The 17,489-nt window shown below is 38.1% G+C and overlaps 1 protein-coding gene across 4 annotated transcripts in view; it reads right to left on the minus strand.

Moving 5' to 3' along the window:
• The window catches only part of LOC115218420, a 182,481-nt gene that overhangs the window by 125,208 nt on the left and 39,784 nt on the right, over positions 1–17,489 (minus strand). For all 4 annotated transcript variants that reach the window (XM_029788223.2, XM_029788225.2, XM_036508500.1 and 1 more), the window contains exon 2: positions 10,928–11,036. In XM_029788223.2, coding sequence (XP_029644083.1) covers positions 10,928–11,006 — 79 coding nt within the window. In that variant the 5' untranslated portion in view covers positions 11,007–11,036. The remainder of the gene's footprint in view (positions 1–10,927; positions 11,037–17,489) is intronic.

Consider the following 17,489-nt stretch of genomic DNA (forward strand, 5'->3'; position numbering starts at 1 on the left):
CCACTCTGCTGTGGTTGGTGTTAGAAAGAAAGAAAGAAAGGAGGAAAGGAAGGAAGAAGGAGGGCGAAAGAAAGGAAGAGAAAGAAAAAGGAGGAAAGAAGGGCGAAAGAAGGAAGCAAAGAAAGGAATAAGAAGGAGGAAGAAAGAAGAGAAGGAAAGAAGGAAAGAAAGAAAGAAAAAGAAGGTAAGTGAGGAAGGGAAGGGAAAAGGGAGAAGAAGGAAGGAAGGAGGAAAGAAGAAAGAAGAAAGAAAGAAAGAAAGAAAGAAAGAAAGAAAGAAAGGAGGAAGACCGAAAGGAAGAAAGGAAGGAAGGGAGGGGAGAAGGAAGGAAGGAAAAAGAGTCAAGAGACAAGAGATAAACGTGGACATAAAAAGAGACAGAAAGGTCATGGCTGGAACACCTTTGATCTTCTGTCTCTCCTCTGTGAGCATTGATCTGGAGTTAAACAACATCAGTTGGTCAGTTCATCCACACTGGTGTTCCAATCTGCAGCTATTTTGAGCAGGGGCAGAAACAGTGTCTTGACAATGATGAAGATGTGAATCAAAGCACAGAGTTGCAGTTTTTATCTCGGCCAATAAATATAAGGAATCTTTCGTGTTGGGGTTTTGGTGGGAATTCAAGCTTGCCTACCAACCACATGGTTCTGGGTTCAGTGCTACTGCAAGTGTCTTCTACTATAGCCTTGGGCTACCCAAAACCTTGTTAGTAGATTTGGTAGATGGAAACAGAAAGAAGCTCATCATATATATGTATGTATGTATGTATGTGTATGTATGTATGTGTGTATATATATATGTATGTATATGTGCACGTGTGTATGTATGTTTGTGTGTCTGTGCTTGTCCCCCAACAGCACCTGACAACTAATGCTGGTATGTCCCCGTAACTTAGCAGCTTGGCAAAAGAGACCAATAGAATAAGTACTAGGCTTACAAAGAATAAGTCCTGGGGTCGATTTGCTCGAGTAAAGGCGGTGCTCCAGCATGACCACAGTCAAATGATTGAAACAAATAAAAGAGATGGAAAAGATGTCTTTTAGCCATAGACTGACCACAGGACAGTGGATACGAAGTCATCGAGAATAAGCCTTTTAGAGACATGGATTATTTATTACGGATAAATGATTAAATAACAGGGAAGCCATGAGGGGGGCGAGTGGACATGGTAAGAATGAAAATGATGATGATGGTAATGACAATGATGATGATAGTGGTAGTGGTGGTTGTGGTAGTGATGACAATGATGATTGTGGTGGTGGTGGTGGTGGTGGGGTGATAATGACAATGATGGTGGTGTTGATGATGGTGATAATGATGATGATGGAGATGTTAATGAAGATAAACAGCACCATTTATAATGAGGACAATGGTAACGGTGTTCATAGCCAAAGTGATGACAAAGACAAAATCGATGACACTGTTCTTAACACTGATGACGGGAATAGTGATATTGGTTTTGTTTCAGACGCAAAAGTACGAAACACTAAATAGAAACATAGAAAGGAACCAAAGAATAAAGAAGAAAAAAAACTGAAGAGAAGAGTGGGATGGGCATGGGTGGAGCGATGTGAGGGCGAGAAATGAAACTAATTATGTGCGTTAAATTAGGACAACATTTAGTTAAGGAATCATAAAAAAAATAAATAATAAACGACAACAACAAGAAAAAAACTGCAAAAATTTAAAACAAAGAATTATGGAAACTTTGAAATTGTAATATTATGGAAAACACACCCATAACACATATAAAAGGGGCCGCACCCACTTTGCTCAGAAGAAAAAGATAGCTTTAACACAAAGAATTTACTACTACTGCTGCTACTGCTGCTGCTGCTACTGTTCATGTTGTGGCTATGACCTGAATGAAAATTAAGACAATAACGACATCGAATGAAAATTGTTGTTGTCGTTGTTGTTGTTGTTGTGCAGGTGATGTTGGTGATGTTGGTGGCACATGACTGAAATATGGGTCATTATCTTTAACGATGATTATATTGAAATGTTGGTGGACGACATCACTTCATACAGCGTGGAATGTTCCAGTTCCAAACCTGAAGAATAACTCTCACCGTTTCCAGAAGAGAAGAAGAAAAGGGCTCTGGGAGCTGTGCTGCGTTCAAAACTGTGTCACTCTTTGAATGTGTGCGATTGATTGTGATTGTGTGTGTGTGTGTGTGTGATTGTGATTGTGTGTGTGTGTGAGTGCGATTGTGTGTGTGTGCACAATTGTGATTGTGTGTGCGATTGTGTGTGTGTGAGAGAGAGAAAGAGAAAGAGAGAGAGAGAGAAAGAAAGAGAAAAGAGAGAGAGAAAGAGAGAGAGAGAGAAAGAGAGAGAGAGAAAGAAAGAGAAAGAGAGAGAGAGAGAGAGAAAGAGAAAGGGAGAGAAAGAGAGAGATAGAGAGAAAGAAAGAGAGAGAAAGAAAGAGAGAGAGAGAAAGAAAGAGAAAGAGAGAGAGGATGTATGTGTTGTATATACAAGCAGTAACATCCCACTTTTTCTGCTCCCCTATTAAACACCGATCCATTACAGTGCTGCCACCCAGTGACATTTTCTGTAAGGTAGCACTCTATAATTATAATAACTGGCCCCTGTCAGGTATGACAGCAAGTTTTCCAGTTCATCCAATCAACGGAATATCCTGCTCATGAAATTAACAATCAAATGGCTGAGTACTCCACAGACATACGACATACCCTTAACATAGTTCTCAAAGAAATTCAGCGTGACACAGAATGTGACAAGATTTGCCCCTTTTGAATTACAGGTACTACTCATTTTTGCCGGCTGAGTGCACTGGAGCAATGTGGAATAAAGTGTCTTGCTCAAGGACACAATGCATCACTGGGAATTGAACTCACTACCTTACGATCGTGAGCCGAATCCCCCTAACCACTTAGCCATTCACTGGGATGATCAGGACCAGAATGGATCTGATCAAAGTCTGCTTAGTCAGGGCTGACCAAGGGCTAAATGACAGCAATAGCATAAGAATAATAAACAGTTTAAATTAACTAAAACAACCCCCAAAACAATTAAATATCACCAAAAGTGGTGTTGTGGGGGGTGGGGCAATGATGCATAATCGAATTTAGCAAACAGGATCAGCTGACATGAAAATATTGAGCACCAAACAAACCATTTCCACTTTGGGAACTCTGCCAGAAGTCTAATAGTTAAGTCAATACAATACAGTTTATCTTGCCTCATATAATTACCTGTTCCAGTTCGTTAAACATTCTAATGAATGTTAAATGTTGCATTTTTACTAATTATTTCAGGACTCAAAATAGGAGAACATCAGAAAAAAAATGATAAGTATTATTTGTTGTGGTTCTGGAAATTTTGAATTTAAATCCAGACAAGGTCAACTTCAGCTTTCAAACTTCCAGGGTCAGCAAAAGAAAGAACCAGTCAAGTACTTGAATCAACATAATCCACTTGTTAAGGCAGAGAGCTGGCAGAATTGTTAGCACACTCAGCAAAATGTTTAGCAGTATTTCATTCTGCTTGCAAAGACCAGTTGAGGCAAGTGAAATCAAAGTCGAAATCAAACTCGGTGACTGGCATCCGTTGGTAGTGGAGCACTAAGAGTACCATACAAGTGAGATCGTTGCCAGAGCAACAAACTGGCCTTCATGCCAATGGCACGTTAAACACACCATTTGAACCTGATCGTTACCACGTCGCCTTACTAACACTTGTGCTGGTGGCATGTGAAACATTCGAGTGAGGTCATCGCCAGTGCCACATAAAAAGCACCATTTGGGCATGGCTGTTGCCAGTTCCACCTAACTGGCCCTCGTGCCGGTGTCACGTAAAAGCACCCACTCAGAGTGGTTGGCATTAGGAAGGGCATCCAGCTGTAGAAACTCTTCCAGATCAGATTGGAGTCTGGTTCGTCAGACCTCAGTCAAATCGTCCAACCCATGCTAGCATGGAAAGCAGATGTTAAATGATGATGATTCATTAGTCTTCACGTTCTGAGTTCAAATTCAGCTGAGCTTGACTTTGCCTTTCATCCTTTAGGATCAATAAAATAAATACCAGTCATATACCGGGATCGATGTAATCAACTTGTCACTCTTCCCAAATTTCAGGTCTTGTACCTAAAGTAGAAAGGGATACAATCCACTTGTGGCCCTCACACCAAAATTTCTGGTCTTTCTCCAATGTTAGAAAAAATTATCATAGGATAGATAATTGCCAAAACCATTAGAAGAGAGGACAAGATTTTCGAAGTCATCATTATTCTTAGAGATTAAAATCTTGGATTTGATTGGTCTTTCATTCATACAGAGTCTCAATAAAATAATAGCTAATTACTAAGATTAAATTAATTACCTAGAATCAACCATTACAGGATTGACCAGACAATCAGATATTATTATACATCACTGGTCCCAATGCATTTTGGATCATTTCAGCTCTTGAATGATGCCACCCTGCTGACCAGGCAAGCAGGCCAACATTACCCTCAACCAGAGGCTATGCTGTCACAGAGTTGCCCATTTAAAGCAGAGTGGAACGGAACAACATGAAATGAAGTGCTTTGCTCAAAAACACAATGCGCTGCCTGGTCCAGGAACTGAACCCAAGATCTAACGATTATGAGTTCAATGTCCTAACCACTATACCACATGCCTTCACATAATCGATTATATCTACACCAAATCCATAGACAACCAACAACACTGGACTACTTCTTTATTTTATCAAAGGTAAAATTAAGCTTGATGAGATGTGAACCTAGAACATAAAGAATTCTAACTAAAACCACAATAATCACAACACTAAAACCAGTGCTTCTCGGCCTTTATAATTCCAGGGTCAGTTTCCTAACCATGGATTTTGTTTTTAGGGCACAGCACGAAAAGAAATAAAATGCAAGTCAAAATAAAGAAAAATTCATTTTTAGGCGCAGGAGTGGCTGCGTGGTAAGTAGCTTGCTTACCAACCACATGGTTCCGGGTTCAGTCCCACTGCGTGGCACCTTGGGCAATTGCCTTCTACTATAGCCTCGGGCTGACTAAAGCCTTGAGAGTGGATTTGGTAGACGGAAACTGAAAGAAGCCTGTCGTATATGTGTGTGTGTGTGTGTGTATGTCTGTGTGTGTGTGTCTGTTTGTTCCCCCAACATCGCTTGACAACCAATGCTGGTGTGTTCACGCCCTCGTAACTTAGCGCTTCAGCAAAAGAGACTGATAGAATAAGTACTAGGCTTACAAAGAATAAGCTCGATATGCTTGACTAAAGGTGGTGCTCCAGCATGGCTGCAGTCAAATGACTGAAACAAATAAACGAATATTTATAGAGGCAAGGCTATCAGGGACCACCAGAAAAATACTTGAGGGTCACAGGCAACCTTGAGAGCTGTGGTTGAGAACCTCTGAGCCAAACTTTTAAGGGGACAAAGGGACACAGCCAATGATGTCGGTTCTAGAAACTATAGATGGATACTTGGAAGCAGGAGATAATGTTACATGATTTATCCTCTCTTCATTCAGTGAACTACAGAGAGATTTGATGAAAACCTTGTTATTATTTCTAGCAGAATTACCAGCCACAAAGCGACCCCATTGTTTGCTGTTATCACCATTGACCATTGTATATCTACAAAACTGGATCTGAGGTAGATTAGATGTTATTTCTAGCAGATTCAGTAGCCGAGTAGAGACTCCCTGATTGAGTCATTCTTTGTTTTATTGTCTGGATATATATATATGGTCTAGGAACTAAATTAGATGGTAAACCTCTTTGATTTTTAATCCTTTTGGGAATTTATCCCTAATTAGTGGTTTGAGTTTTCTACTGCTCTTTCTAGCACAAGGCTTTCCTATTTGGAAGCCTCTTAATGTGTCTTAATGTACACGATATATATATATAATATATATATATATATATATATATAGAGAGAGAGAGAGAGAGATAGATATATAGATATATATATACATACATACATACTTACATACATACATACATACATACATATATGTATATGTGTGTGTGTATATATATATATATATATATAGTTCCTGAAAGGAAATTTCTAGAAAATTCTAATTTCATCTCTCCATCAAAGAAAGGTCAAGAACAAACAGTTTGGCTTTTAATGGAGCAAAACCAAAGAGAAGACATTCACCAGCTCATGGCATCAGTCTAGACAAAAAGCACTTTTTTATTATTTATTTATTTATTCACATTATTTTTATTTACTTTTATTCTTTATTCTTAATTCTTCTGATCTGACGAAACGAAACCATAAGTTCTATCCAGTAACCATGGATAAATAATCCATTGGATTCTTCCAGCAATAAAAGACTACTTTTACTAAGGTCAAACGATTTAATCTATATTTGAAGAATGGAACTTTGAGCGCAAAAAAAATAAAAAACATACAGAAAGGAAAATTGGAATTCAATTTTCGGTTTGTTTTGGAAGAGTTGGGGAAGCAAGGATTTTCAATTTGTTTGAATTTGTGTTAGTCTGAATTACCAAATATATGTGCATGTATGTGTGTGAGTGTGTGTGTGTGTGTGTGTGCACATTCTTTAAATAAAGGAATCAAATATTGGTTTCAAATTTTGGTGCAAGGCAAGCAATTTTGGGGAAGGGGTGAAATTAATTACATCAATCCCAGTGCTCAACTGGTCCTTATTTTATTTATTTCATTATTGCCCATAAGGGGCTAAACATAGAGGGGACAAACAAGGACAGACAAAGGGATTAAGTCAATTACATCGACCCCAGGGCATAACTGGTACTTGATTTATCGACCTCGAAAGGATGAAAGGCAAAGTTGACCTCAGAATATACCGCTCAGCATATTGCCCAGCATGCTGACATTTCTGTCAGCTTGCTGCCTTAGCAGAATCACATCGTCATCATGGCAGTGGTGGTGACGATGATGATAGCATTCAGTGATGACATCAGGATGGAATTTGGTCTTGATAAATGTGCCAAGGCCACTTTCCAGAAAGAGAAACTGAAGACCTCACATTCAGTGGTGTTGCATGTTGCTACAGTCATAAAAGAACTTGAGCAGGAACAAACTTAAAAATACCTCGGAATAAATGAGGGTTCTGGCACTCAGCATGCAAGAAGGAAAGAGAAAATCAGGAAGGAGTGTTACGGGAGAGTTGAAGCAGTCCTAAAATCTGAGTTAAATGCAAGTAACAAGGTGTTAGCTACAAATTCCTTAGCAGTTCCTGTTGTTATTTACAGTTTCAATGTTTTGAACTGGAATATGAGTGAAATAAGGAAGATTGACAGGAAAATCCATGAGCTGCTGACTTGCAATAAGGTGCACCAACCAAAGGCAGACGCAGATTGTCTTTACCTAGCCAGAGCTCAAGGAGGTTGAGGCTTGATCCAATTTGAAATCTCCTACAAAACCACCACAACTGAATATGTCTTGAAACATCTAACGACTGGATGCTAAAGCTCATTGAAAACCATGACAGACGTAAGAAGCTTCATTCTGTTATGAAGGAGAGCAAAAATATTTTCAAGTAAGTTTATGCATAATACCCAGGTTGAACAGCATGAGGGAAATGCAGCAACTGTAGCTGCAAACAAGGTGAAATCAATTGCAAAGCAAAATGCGCTTGAACAATTGGCTGATAGGTGGGAACAAAAACCTCTGCATGGCAAATAGGTGGCTATGGAGCTCAGGGTTTTATCTTGGCTGCCCAAGATCAGAGTTTATTGACCTGGAATGATCAAGCCATTGTGATGAAATATGGTACAGCCACAAAGTGCCAATACTTCAACAATAGGATAGAAACAGTCAACCACCTAATTTATGGGTGTAAGGTTTTAGCACCTGTAGAGTACAAATCAAGACATGGGAGAGTTGGCCAAAATTGCATAATGTGTCGGTATTATAAAATCAAAACTGATGACAAATGGTACAAGCACCACTCTTAGGCTGTAAGTGAGGGAGAAAATGTAAATATTCTTTGGGACTTCCCAGTATGTACAGAGTGGACCATCAAGGCAAATAAACCAGATATTGTTGTGAAAGACCAAAATAATAAAATCCGTTTATTGATTGACATGAGCAAACCCTGGGACCATAATATCTCAGCAAAAGAATTTGATAATCTCAAAAAATATAAAGATTTGCTATTCGAAATTGAAAAGATGTGGCATCTCAAGACGGTTACAATACCAGTGATTGTGGGAGCATTTGGAATGATCAAAACAGGAAAATTATTTAAGAATGATCCCTGGCTTACCATTCATGCAGGAAGTGCAAAAGATTGTCTTAACTGATACGTCACACGGACTGAGAAGAGCATTGTCGATGTGAGTTTTCTTTCCTTTTTCTCCCTTTATTTTATTTGTTTACTTTTCTATTATTTAAAAATCTTTCCGTCTTCATCTTTTTCTTTGTCACATGGCTCTGTAAATGAACGACCTGGTATGTTTGTTTTAATGGCCTACCATTGTATACAGTACATTTCTTTGCCCTAGGTGTCACGAAGACACTCAGCAAGAAATGGAAACAGAACTGAAAGAAGATGCTAATGAAAATGATAATAATAATACGAATGATTTCAAATTTTTGCCACAAGGGCATCTTGCAGAAAGGGATTAAGGCGATTACATCAACCCCAGTGTTCATCTGGTACTTATTTAATCGACCCCGAAAGGATGAAAGGCAAAGTCGACCTCAGCAGAATTTAAACTCAGAACGCAGTGATGGGCGAAATACTGCTAAGCATCTCATCCAGCACAATTTTCTCATTGAGCCCCATATAAAGGTGATTTTTGGTGGTAACTCGAGAATGTTGAGGCAGTCACTTGACATCCTGATTTCAATGGCAGTTAGAAGACACGGATTTTATCATCATGAATACAGCACAATTTTTTCCAGTTGTGATGGGCCAGTCACAGATTTATACCAGTTAGATTGCTGTAGATCCCTTGTAGTATGTTTCTGCTAATGTGTAATTGTTGCTGTTAGCTCTCATCCAAAGACCAACACAGAAAACACCATATGCAGTAAATAAAGCTTCTGTTAACCATTCAGGAGTGTTGTTAATCCTTTTTACCTGCATCTCTAGAAGGACATGGCCATTTTCCACCAACATGAAATACACAAATGGCACCTCACAATACCATAAATAACCCTTGCTACAATAGGCACAAGGCCTGAAATTTGGGGGGAGGGGTTAAGTCGATTACATCGACCTCAGTGCACAACTGGTACTTATTTTATCAATGAATTTATAAACCTTTGAAAGAACATGGAATAAATCATTTTGGGAATTGGTTCTCAAAATGCATATAAAACAGTTGTAGCATATCGAAAACTGAATTGCTGGATAGTTGAGTAGACATCACGACTAAAAAGACTCCGCCGGTTACGACGACGAGGGTCCCAGCTGATACGATCAACGGAACAGCTTGCTCGTGAAATTAACGTGCAAATGGCTGAGCATTCCACAGACACGTGTACCCTTAACGTAGTTCTCGGGGATAATCAGCGTGACACAGAGAGTGACAAGGCTGACCCTTTGAAATACAAGTACAACTCATTTTTGCCAGCTGAGTGGACTGGAGCAACGTGAAATAAAGTGTCTTGCTCAAGGACACAACGCGTCGCCGGGAATCGAACTCACAACCTTACGATCATGAGCCGAATGCCCTAACCACTAAGCCACGCGCCCTCACAACATCACGACTAAGCCACAGCCGTTTCACATGATCAGCCTATTAACCAACCAATCTGCATCAAATCATTTCATAATAATAATAATAATAATAATAATAATAATAATAATAACAACATTGAAAAATACCTTAGGAATGAGAACCCATGTTAGAAATTTCCCCCAAGACACCTGAAGAAGGCTGGAGGTATATCAGCCAAAATGTTGTGTTAACAACAAACAAGATGAGGACAAATATCCGTCAAACGTAAATAATGTAGGAGTTTTATACCGAAATTTTCCAAAGGAGAACAATAGTAGTAGTTTTCATTTAGAACAATTCTTTAAAATGCTCTTTGAAAATTGAAAAACATAATAAATTATAAAAAAGGATGAAAGTGAATTAGTTTGTAAGTATAGAGAGATGGCTGTTTAACCATTTTGCATTTAGACTACTCTGTCAAATGAAACATTTATTTGTCCACATCATTTTGTATTTGATCATGCATTATCTCTGAGCTTTAAGATTTCAAAACTGAGGCTGTTTATTTCTAGAATGACAATGTAGGGTAGGTTTGAGAGGTTGGATCTGGCCAGTTTGAACCAAAAAAATAAAAAGCAAAAAACAGATAGAATATTTGGGCTGGATAGGGGTGGTTTGAATGCTGAAGGACCAAAGCAGAATAAGACCATTTTCATTATTGAAAGAACTTCAGAACTAACGTTTAGTACAAGGTGCATACTTAACCGTAAGGTAGGCATTAATTAACTGAGAAGTCAGTGATACAACACAGTTTATGATGGTTCCATGGAGAATTCTTTTACTGTCAAGAACTGGCTTAGAGTATCTTATTTTCTAAGATAATAATTTCATTCCATTCAATAATGATTTCTATCCCATTCATTGCAGTTGTTTAACCTCCAAATTAGCTCTAATTGAGCAGACGTATAACCAAAGGTGTTTAAACTATAAACATCCTCTCTTTTCAATTTTTTTTCCTAGGCAATGTACATCCAGGGGTACGTTATCCAATGTGTTTTTTGTTTTTACCTTTCCAAGAGAGGAGAGAATTTGCTGTTATTTCTAACAAGTCAAATGTCCACTCATTTTTCAGCTGTTTTACAAAGTACAATGATGTTGGTCAGGGTGACGTTTCGTCTCCAAACTATTTGAAAATTTCTTAAGGATTAAAAGAAGAACAGAAGAAAATGGATCGATTGAAAGATATAAAAGAGGAAAATAAAAACAATCATTTCCTACTCACCAAATAGAAGGAATAAGACCCAAAGTGGGGTGTTAAGAAGCCAGCATGTTGTGATATCATTTGAAAACCACGCCAACATGATCAGTCATTCACACTGTTTGGCTGGATGCTAAAAGAAAAACAGAAAATACATTTCAATGAAGCTGAAAGCAATTAAAGGATATATATATATATATATATTGGTAAAAACAGTAAGATAACAAAAGAAAGAAAGAGACCTCAATACTATGTAAATAGGGGAAATTTATCTGTAAATGTAATATGTGACAATTATTCTGTAGCCTAGATAAAACTCTGAGTTTCGGATGCCGAGGTGGAAATCCACACCACCATCTAACCGAAGAGATGGTGGTGTGGATTTCCACCTCGGCATCCAAAACTCAGAATTTTATCTTGGCTACCGAATAATTGTCACATATTATATATATATATCGTCATCATTGTTTAACATCTGTTTTCCATGCTGGCATGGGTTGGATGGTTCGACTGGGGTCTGGGAAGCTGCACCAGGCTTCAGCCTGATCTGGAGACCCAGGTAGGCATGGAACAAAGTATAAAGGCTGGTCTGAAGATACTTAAACTTAAAAAGAGATGACAAAGGACCGAGATATCAGGTATCTTTGCTCGACTCAAGATTGGCCACCACAGAAGAATCAATGCCAGTCTTAGTGCCACATAAAAAGCACAGGTACAGCATGGAGAGCAGACATTAAACAATGATGATGATGATATATATATATATTATATATATATATATATATATTGGTAAAAACAGTAAGATAACAAAAGAAAGAAAGAGACCTCAATACTATGTAAATAGGGGAAATTTATCTGTAAATGTAATATGTGACAATTATTCTGTAGCCTAGATAAAACTCTGAGTTTCGGATGCCGAGGTGGAAATCCACACCACCATCTAACCGAAGAGATGGTGGTGTGGATTTCCACCTCGGCATCCAAAACTCAGAATTTTATCTTGGCTACCGAATAATTGTCACATATTATATATATATATATCATCATCATTGTTTAACATCTGTTTTCCATGCTGGCATGGGTTGGATGGTTCGACTGGGGTCTGGGAAGCTGCACCAGGCTTCAGCCTGATCTGGAGACCCAGGTAGGCATGGAACAAAGTATAAAGGCTGGTCTGAAGATACTTAAACTTAAAAAGAGATGACAAAGGACCGAGATATCAGGTATCTTTGCTCGACTCAAGATTTGGCCACCACAGAAGAATCAATGCCAGTCTTAGTGCCACATAAAAAGCACAGGTACAGCATGGAGAGCAGACATTAAACAATGATGATGATGATATATTATATATATTAGATGTTGTTTATTTTTATTAAAACTGAAGATGAGAATCTGTCTTGCTTGAAAATCGCAGTGGCATAAAACCCGAGGGATGGGAGACAAACTCTCATCTTCAGTTTTAATAGAAAAAAAACTATCCTCTACAACATGTATTGAGCACTCTTTTCTCAATCATCCAAAATTACGCAACATATACATACATACATACATACATACATACATACATACATACACACATACATATACTCTCACATGCATTTTAGTTCTTCACAATTGTGTGTGTGTGTTTGTCTCAAGTCTGCACAGAAACAGTTTTTTTGCAGCCATGATATCGTTTATATTTCTCATAAAGAAAATGTCTTGTGACAGTTCGGTGTGCAAAGACATAGAATAAAGTATCATGCTTGACAAGTAGAAGTAAAAATGGTGAGAATCATAAATATACATATTCCTTTTTACTTTTACTTATTCAAGTCATTTGACTGCGGCCATGCTGGAGCACCACCTTTGGTCGAACACATCGACCCCAGGACTTATTCTTTGTAAGCCAAGAACTTATCTTACCAGTCTCTGTTGCTGAACCGCTAAGTTACAGGGATGTATACACACCAACGCACAAACACATACACACACACATTATATATATATATATATATATAATGGTGTCATAATGGTATGAAATGTAATACAGTTAGGTATACAGAGAAATAATAATTATATATTTAATGGTAGGACTATTTCATTCTAAACTTCATGAATATATTGCTTAGCACGCTAACAATTCTGCCAGCTTGCTGCCTTAAAAATAATAATAATAATAATAATAATAATACTAATAATAATAATCATTATCATTATTATTATTATGGTATATAATATTAATAAGAATAACAACACTGAACAAAAAATACTAAGATACTGAATAAGATCAATAGTCAGAACTAACAATGTTCCACCCTCACCACCAATACCATCTCTATTGCTGCTGCTAATACTACTACTACTACAACCAGCATCACTACCTTCCACTTCACCACCTATCCTCTTCCCCCCCCCCTCACCAATGCTGTTTCACTAAAGCTCAAGGAATATAATCTCTGTAATGATATTACAAGAATATTGAAATCTTTGGAATTTCTTATAGCAACTGGCGGATAAAAAGATGTTTATCTTGTATTATGAGGATGGGCAAGGAATTGAGGGATGCTGCTGTTGATGATGGTGGTGGTGATGATGATGATGATGATGATGATGGTAATGATTATGATGATGATGGCGATGGTGATGATAATGGGGGTGGTGATGATGACAGCGATGATGATGACGGTGATGATGATGATGATGATGATGATGGCGGTGAGGATGATGACAGTGATGATGAGAAGGAGGAGGAGGAATTGTTGATGGTGATTGTCTTAGTGATGATAATCATCATTGTGATCATGAACATGAGGAGTTTGTTGGTGGTGGTCATGGTGATGGCATGTGGTTGTTGATCATGTACAAATGACGATGATGATGATGGTGAAGGGTATAATGGTGGAAGTGATGATGGCAACGATAATGATGACGATGGCAGTGGATGTTATGGTGGTAGTAATGATGATGATGATGATCACAATGATGGCATTAATGGTAATGATGATGATTATGACATATCGATGATAATGACAAAGATCTTGGTTATGATGATAATAATGATGATGGCTCATGAGCAGGTATTCCTTAAGTCAGGAATGTCTTTTTGTTGCTGATCTTCTGAGCCATGAAACAAATGATGATGATGATGATGAAGACTAAATCTCATGAGTTGTTGCTTTGTAGCCCTGAGTTAACCTTCTTCAAGCCAACCTCTGATCACGGTACACCATCCATGACCACCTCACCTTTTTTCAGATGGAGTGTATCGAGGACTACATTTAGCAAATAGACTTGAGTTTTTAAAAGTTAATAGAGTGTGATTTGAGGGAGATTTGGCAGCTATTTCTAGCAGACCGAACAACCAGACCAACATTTCTTTGTTGACCCAATATTTGTGGTTTCTGTTGACATTTATGGTTGATGTTGTTGTTGTTGCAACTACAGCCAATAATAATCCTTTCTACTATAGGGACAAGGCCTGAAATTTGGGTGGGGGAGGGGAGTAAGTCGATCACATCGACCCCAGTGCATAACTGGTACTTATTTAATCAACCCCTGAAGAGATGAAATCCAAAGGTGACCATGGCAGAATTTGAACTCAAAACAGAGTGACGGGCAAAATACCATGAAGCATTTCGTCCAGCCTGCTAACGATTCAGCCAGCTCACTGCCTTGATAATGTTAGTAATGATGATGATGATGACGATGATGATGACAATGATGCCGATGATGATGACGATTTCAAATTTTGGCTCAAGGCCAGCAATTTCGTGGGACTGAGTAAGTTGATTACAGTGACCCCGATGCTCAACTGGTTTTATCAACCCTAAAAGGAAAAAAAACAAAATCAACCTCGGCGGAATTTGACTGGATGGCCATGGGAGGAATGTTCTTAAGTCAAAGGTCAACTCATTCAGGTCAAACTAAGAAGTGAATAACAAAACAATTTGCTCTGTTTGAGTCATGTGACATGTTTCATTTCTTGTTTTTGTTTATATTTTTTTTACATTCCAACGCAAAGAAAAATTAACAGGAATTATTATTAAGAACTGATCACAGTATCAACCAGACGTTCAGATGTTGTTATACACCCCTGATCACAATGCGCTTCTAATTCTCACTTGATTGCACCATTCTTTCCTACCTTGACCTAAATTGCTTGCTTGACTAAATCCTCTTCCCATCATTGTGGAGGGCTTCCAAGGGGCCATTTCCAGTCTCTTGGAAACCTCTCGACATCTGCACAGGTCCACCTGTTGTCTGTGCATCTTTTGCAACATGCCCAGCCCAGCAGAACTTTTTGCTTAGGAATATACCACAAACAAATCCAAAGGTACAGTTTTCAGCAATGCAAGTACACATCATAATTATAAATTCATATTTCTGCAGATTCTTTCTTTGGTTTTTTTTTTTTCTAATAGTCACAAGAATTAACATTGGTATTAACATTGTTGTTGTTGTTGTTGCTTAAGACTTGAAGGGGGGAGGGTGTTGTTGTTTCTACTAATATTGTTTAAGCCTAAAGAATGTTGTGTTAAACTAACAAGTCTTCTAGTCGTTAACTCTGTTGTTGTTTTTGTTATCGTTGTGATGGTTTTCGCTTGAAGGTTTTTGCTGCTATTGTTGTCAAATAATCTCATTAATATTGGTACTGATATTGTTCAGTATTCAAAATGTTGTTGCTGTTGTTGTTCTTGTTAAAATAACAAATTTTCTCATTGTTAAAACTGTTGTTGTTTTGGCCTTAGGAAAGCTGTTATTGTTCTTGTTAATTGTTCTAATTGTTACTTAACATTTCTTCAAGTTCTTTGTTTAATAGACTTCATGTATGTGTATGTGTGTGTGTATGTATAATTTTTATTCTTGCCATTCTTGTTGTTGGTCATATATAAGTACAACTGCAAGAAGAGCCAAGCAATAAAAAAGAAAGTCTTGATTCACATTCACAGGGTGTTGGGTTTCATTTCAGTGATTAGCACCTTGGACAAGTATTTCTAACATGTTGGGCTCCCAAGCCTCATTTCTCATTTTGTCCTAGGGTCCTGATACAATATCTTATTAATAATTCTGATGCAAGTGCCTCTAAAGGTGCAAGCCAAGCTGGGGCACCACATGGAAGAATTCTAGCCAAATGAATCACCACCAAAAGTTTTTAAGACTGGAATTTATTCTATCAGCCTCGTTTACCGAACCACTAATTTTGCAGGGATGTAAACACACCAACACTGGTTGTCAAGTGATGGCGGAAGGGACACACACACACATCTATATATATATTTACAAAGAGCTTCTTTCAGTTTCCGTCTACCAAGTCCACTCACAAGACTTTGGTTGGCCTGAGGCTATAGAAGACACTTGCTCAAGGTGCCATGCAGTAGGACTGAACCCAGAACCATGTGGTTGGGAAGCAAGCTTCCTACCACACAGCAATACCTGCATCTATATTATTCTTATATTCTTTTGTTTCAGTCCAAGCTGGAGCACTGCCTTTAATCAAAGATATTGACTTCAGGACTTATTCTTTGTAAGCCTAGTACTTATTCTATCAGTTTCTTTTGCCAAATCACTAAGTTACAAGGACATAAACACACCAGCATCGGTTGTCAAGCGATGGCTAAGGGGGGGGGTGAGAACCACACACACACAAAGACACATAAATATATACATATATATATACACAACAGGCTTCTTTCAGTTTCTGTTGACCAAATCCACTCACAAGGCTGTGGTCGGCCTGAGGCCTAAAGATTACAATCAAATACACACGACTAAGGAATACTCAGCCACTTAAACATTAACAGAAAGAGTTAGGCAAATCAGTTGAATGAACAACTAAATTCTCATCATCAAAACGAAGAGGATCCATCGTTACATATGTTTACTCTTTTACTCTTTTACTTGTTTCAGTCATTTGACTGCGGCCATGCTGGAGCACCGCCTTTAATCGAGCAACTCGACCCCGGGAATTATTCTTTTGTAAGCCCAGTACTTATTCTATTGGTCTCTTTTGGTGAACCGCTAAGTAACGGGGATGTAAACACACCAGCATCGGTTGTCAAGCAATACTAGTGGGACAAACACACACACATACATATACATATATATACATATATACAACAGGCTTCTTTCAGTTTCCGTCTACCAAATCCACTCACAAGGCTTTGGTCGGCCCGAGGCTATAGTAGAAGACACTTGCCCAAGGTGCCATGCAGTGGGACTGAACCCGGAACCGTGTGGTAGGTAAACAAGCTATTTACCACACAGCCACTCCTGTTGTTTCGTTTTAGATATTTTCTCATCTATTTTTCTCACAAATGTTGTTGTCCTTGTTCCTGTTATTATTGTTTAAGTATTAAAGATTTGTTGTTGTTGTTTAAGCCTTAATGATGTTATTTCTGTTTAAGTCTTAAAGATATTGTTTAAGCCTTAAAATGTTGTTATTGTTGTTCTTGAAGTTATATTGTTGATGTTGTTACAGATGAAGTTGTACGGCGGATGTTGTTGCTTAAGAATGTTTAAGAAGTTCGTCATTAAATTTTTGTTTATAAAATCATAATTTCTTGCTGATTAAGATTTCAAACTTAGCAATATTGGTGGTGGTGGT

This window comes from Octopus sinensis, linkage group LG13 (assembly GCF_006345805.1).
Source record: "Octopus sinensis linkage group LG13, ASM634580v1, whole genome shotgun sequence".
Classification (NCBI taxonomy): Eukaryota; Metazoa; Mollusca; class Cephalopoda; order Octopoda; family Octopodidae; genus Octopus; species Octopus sinensis.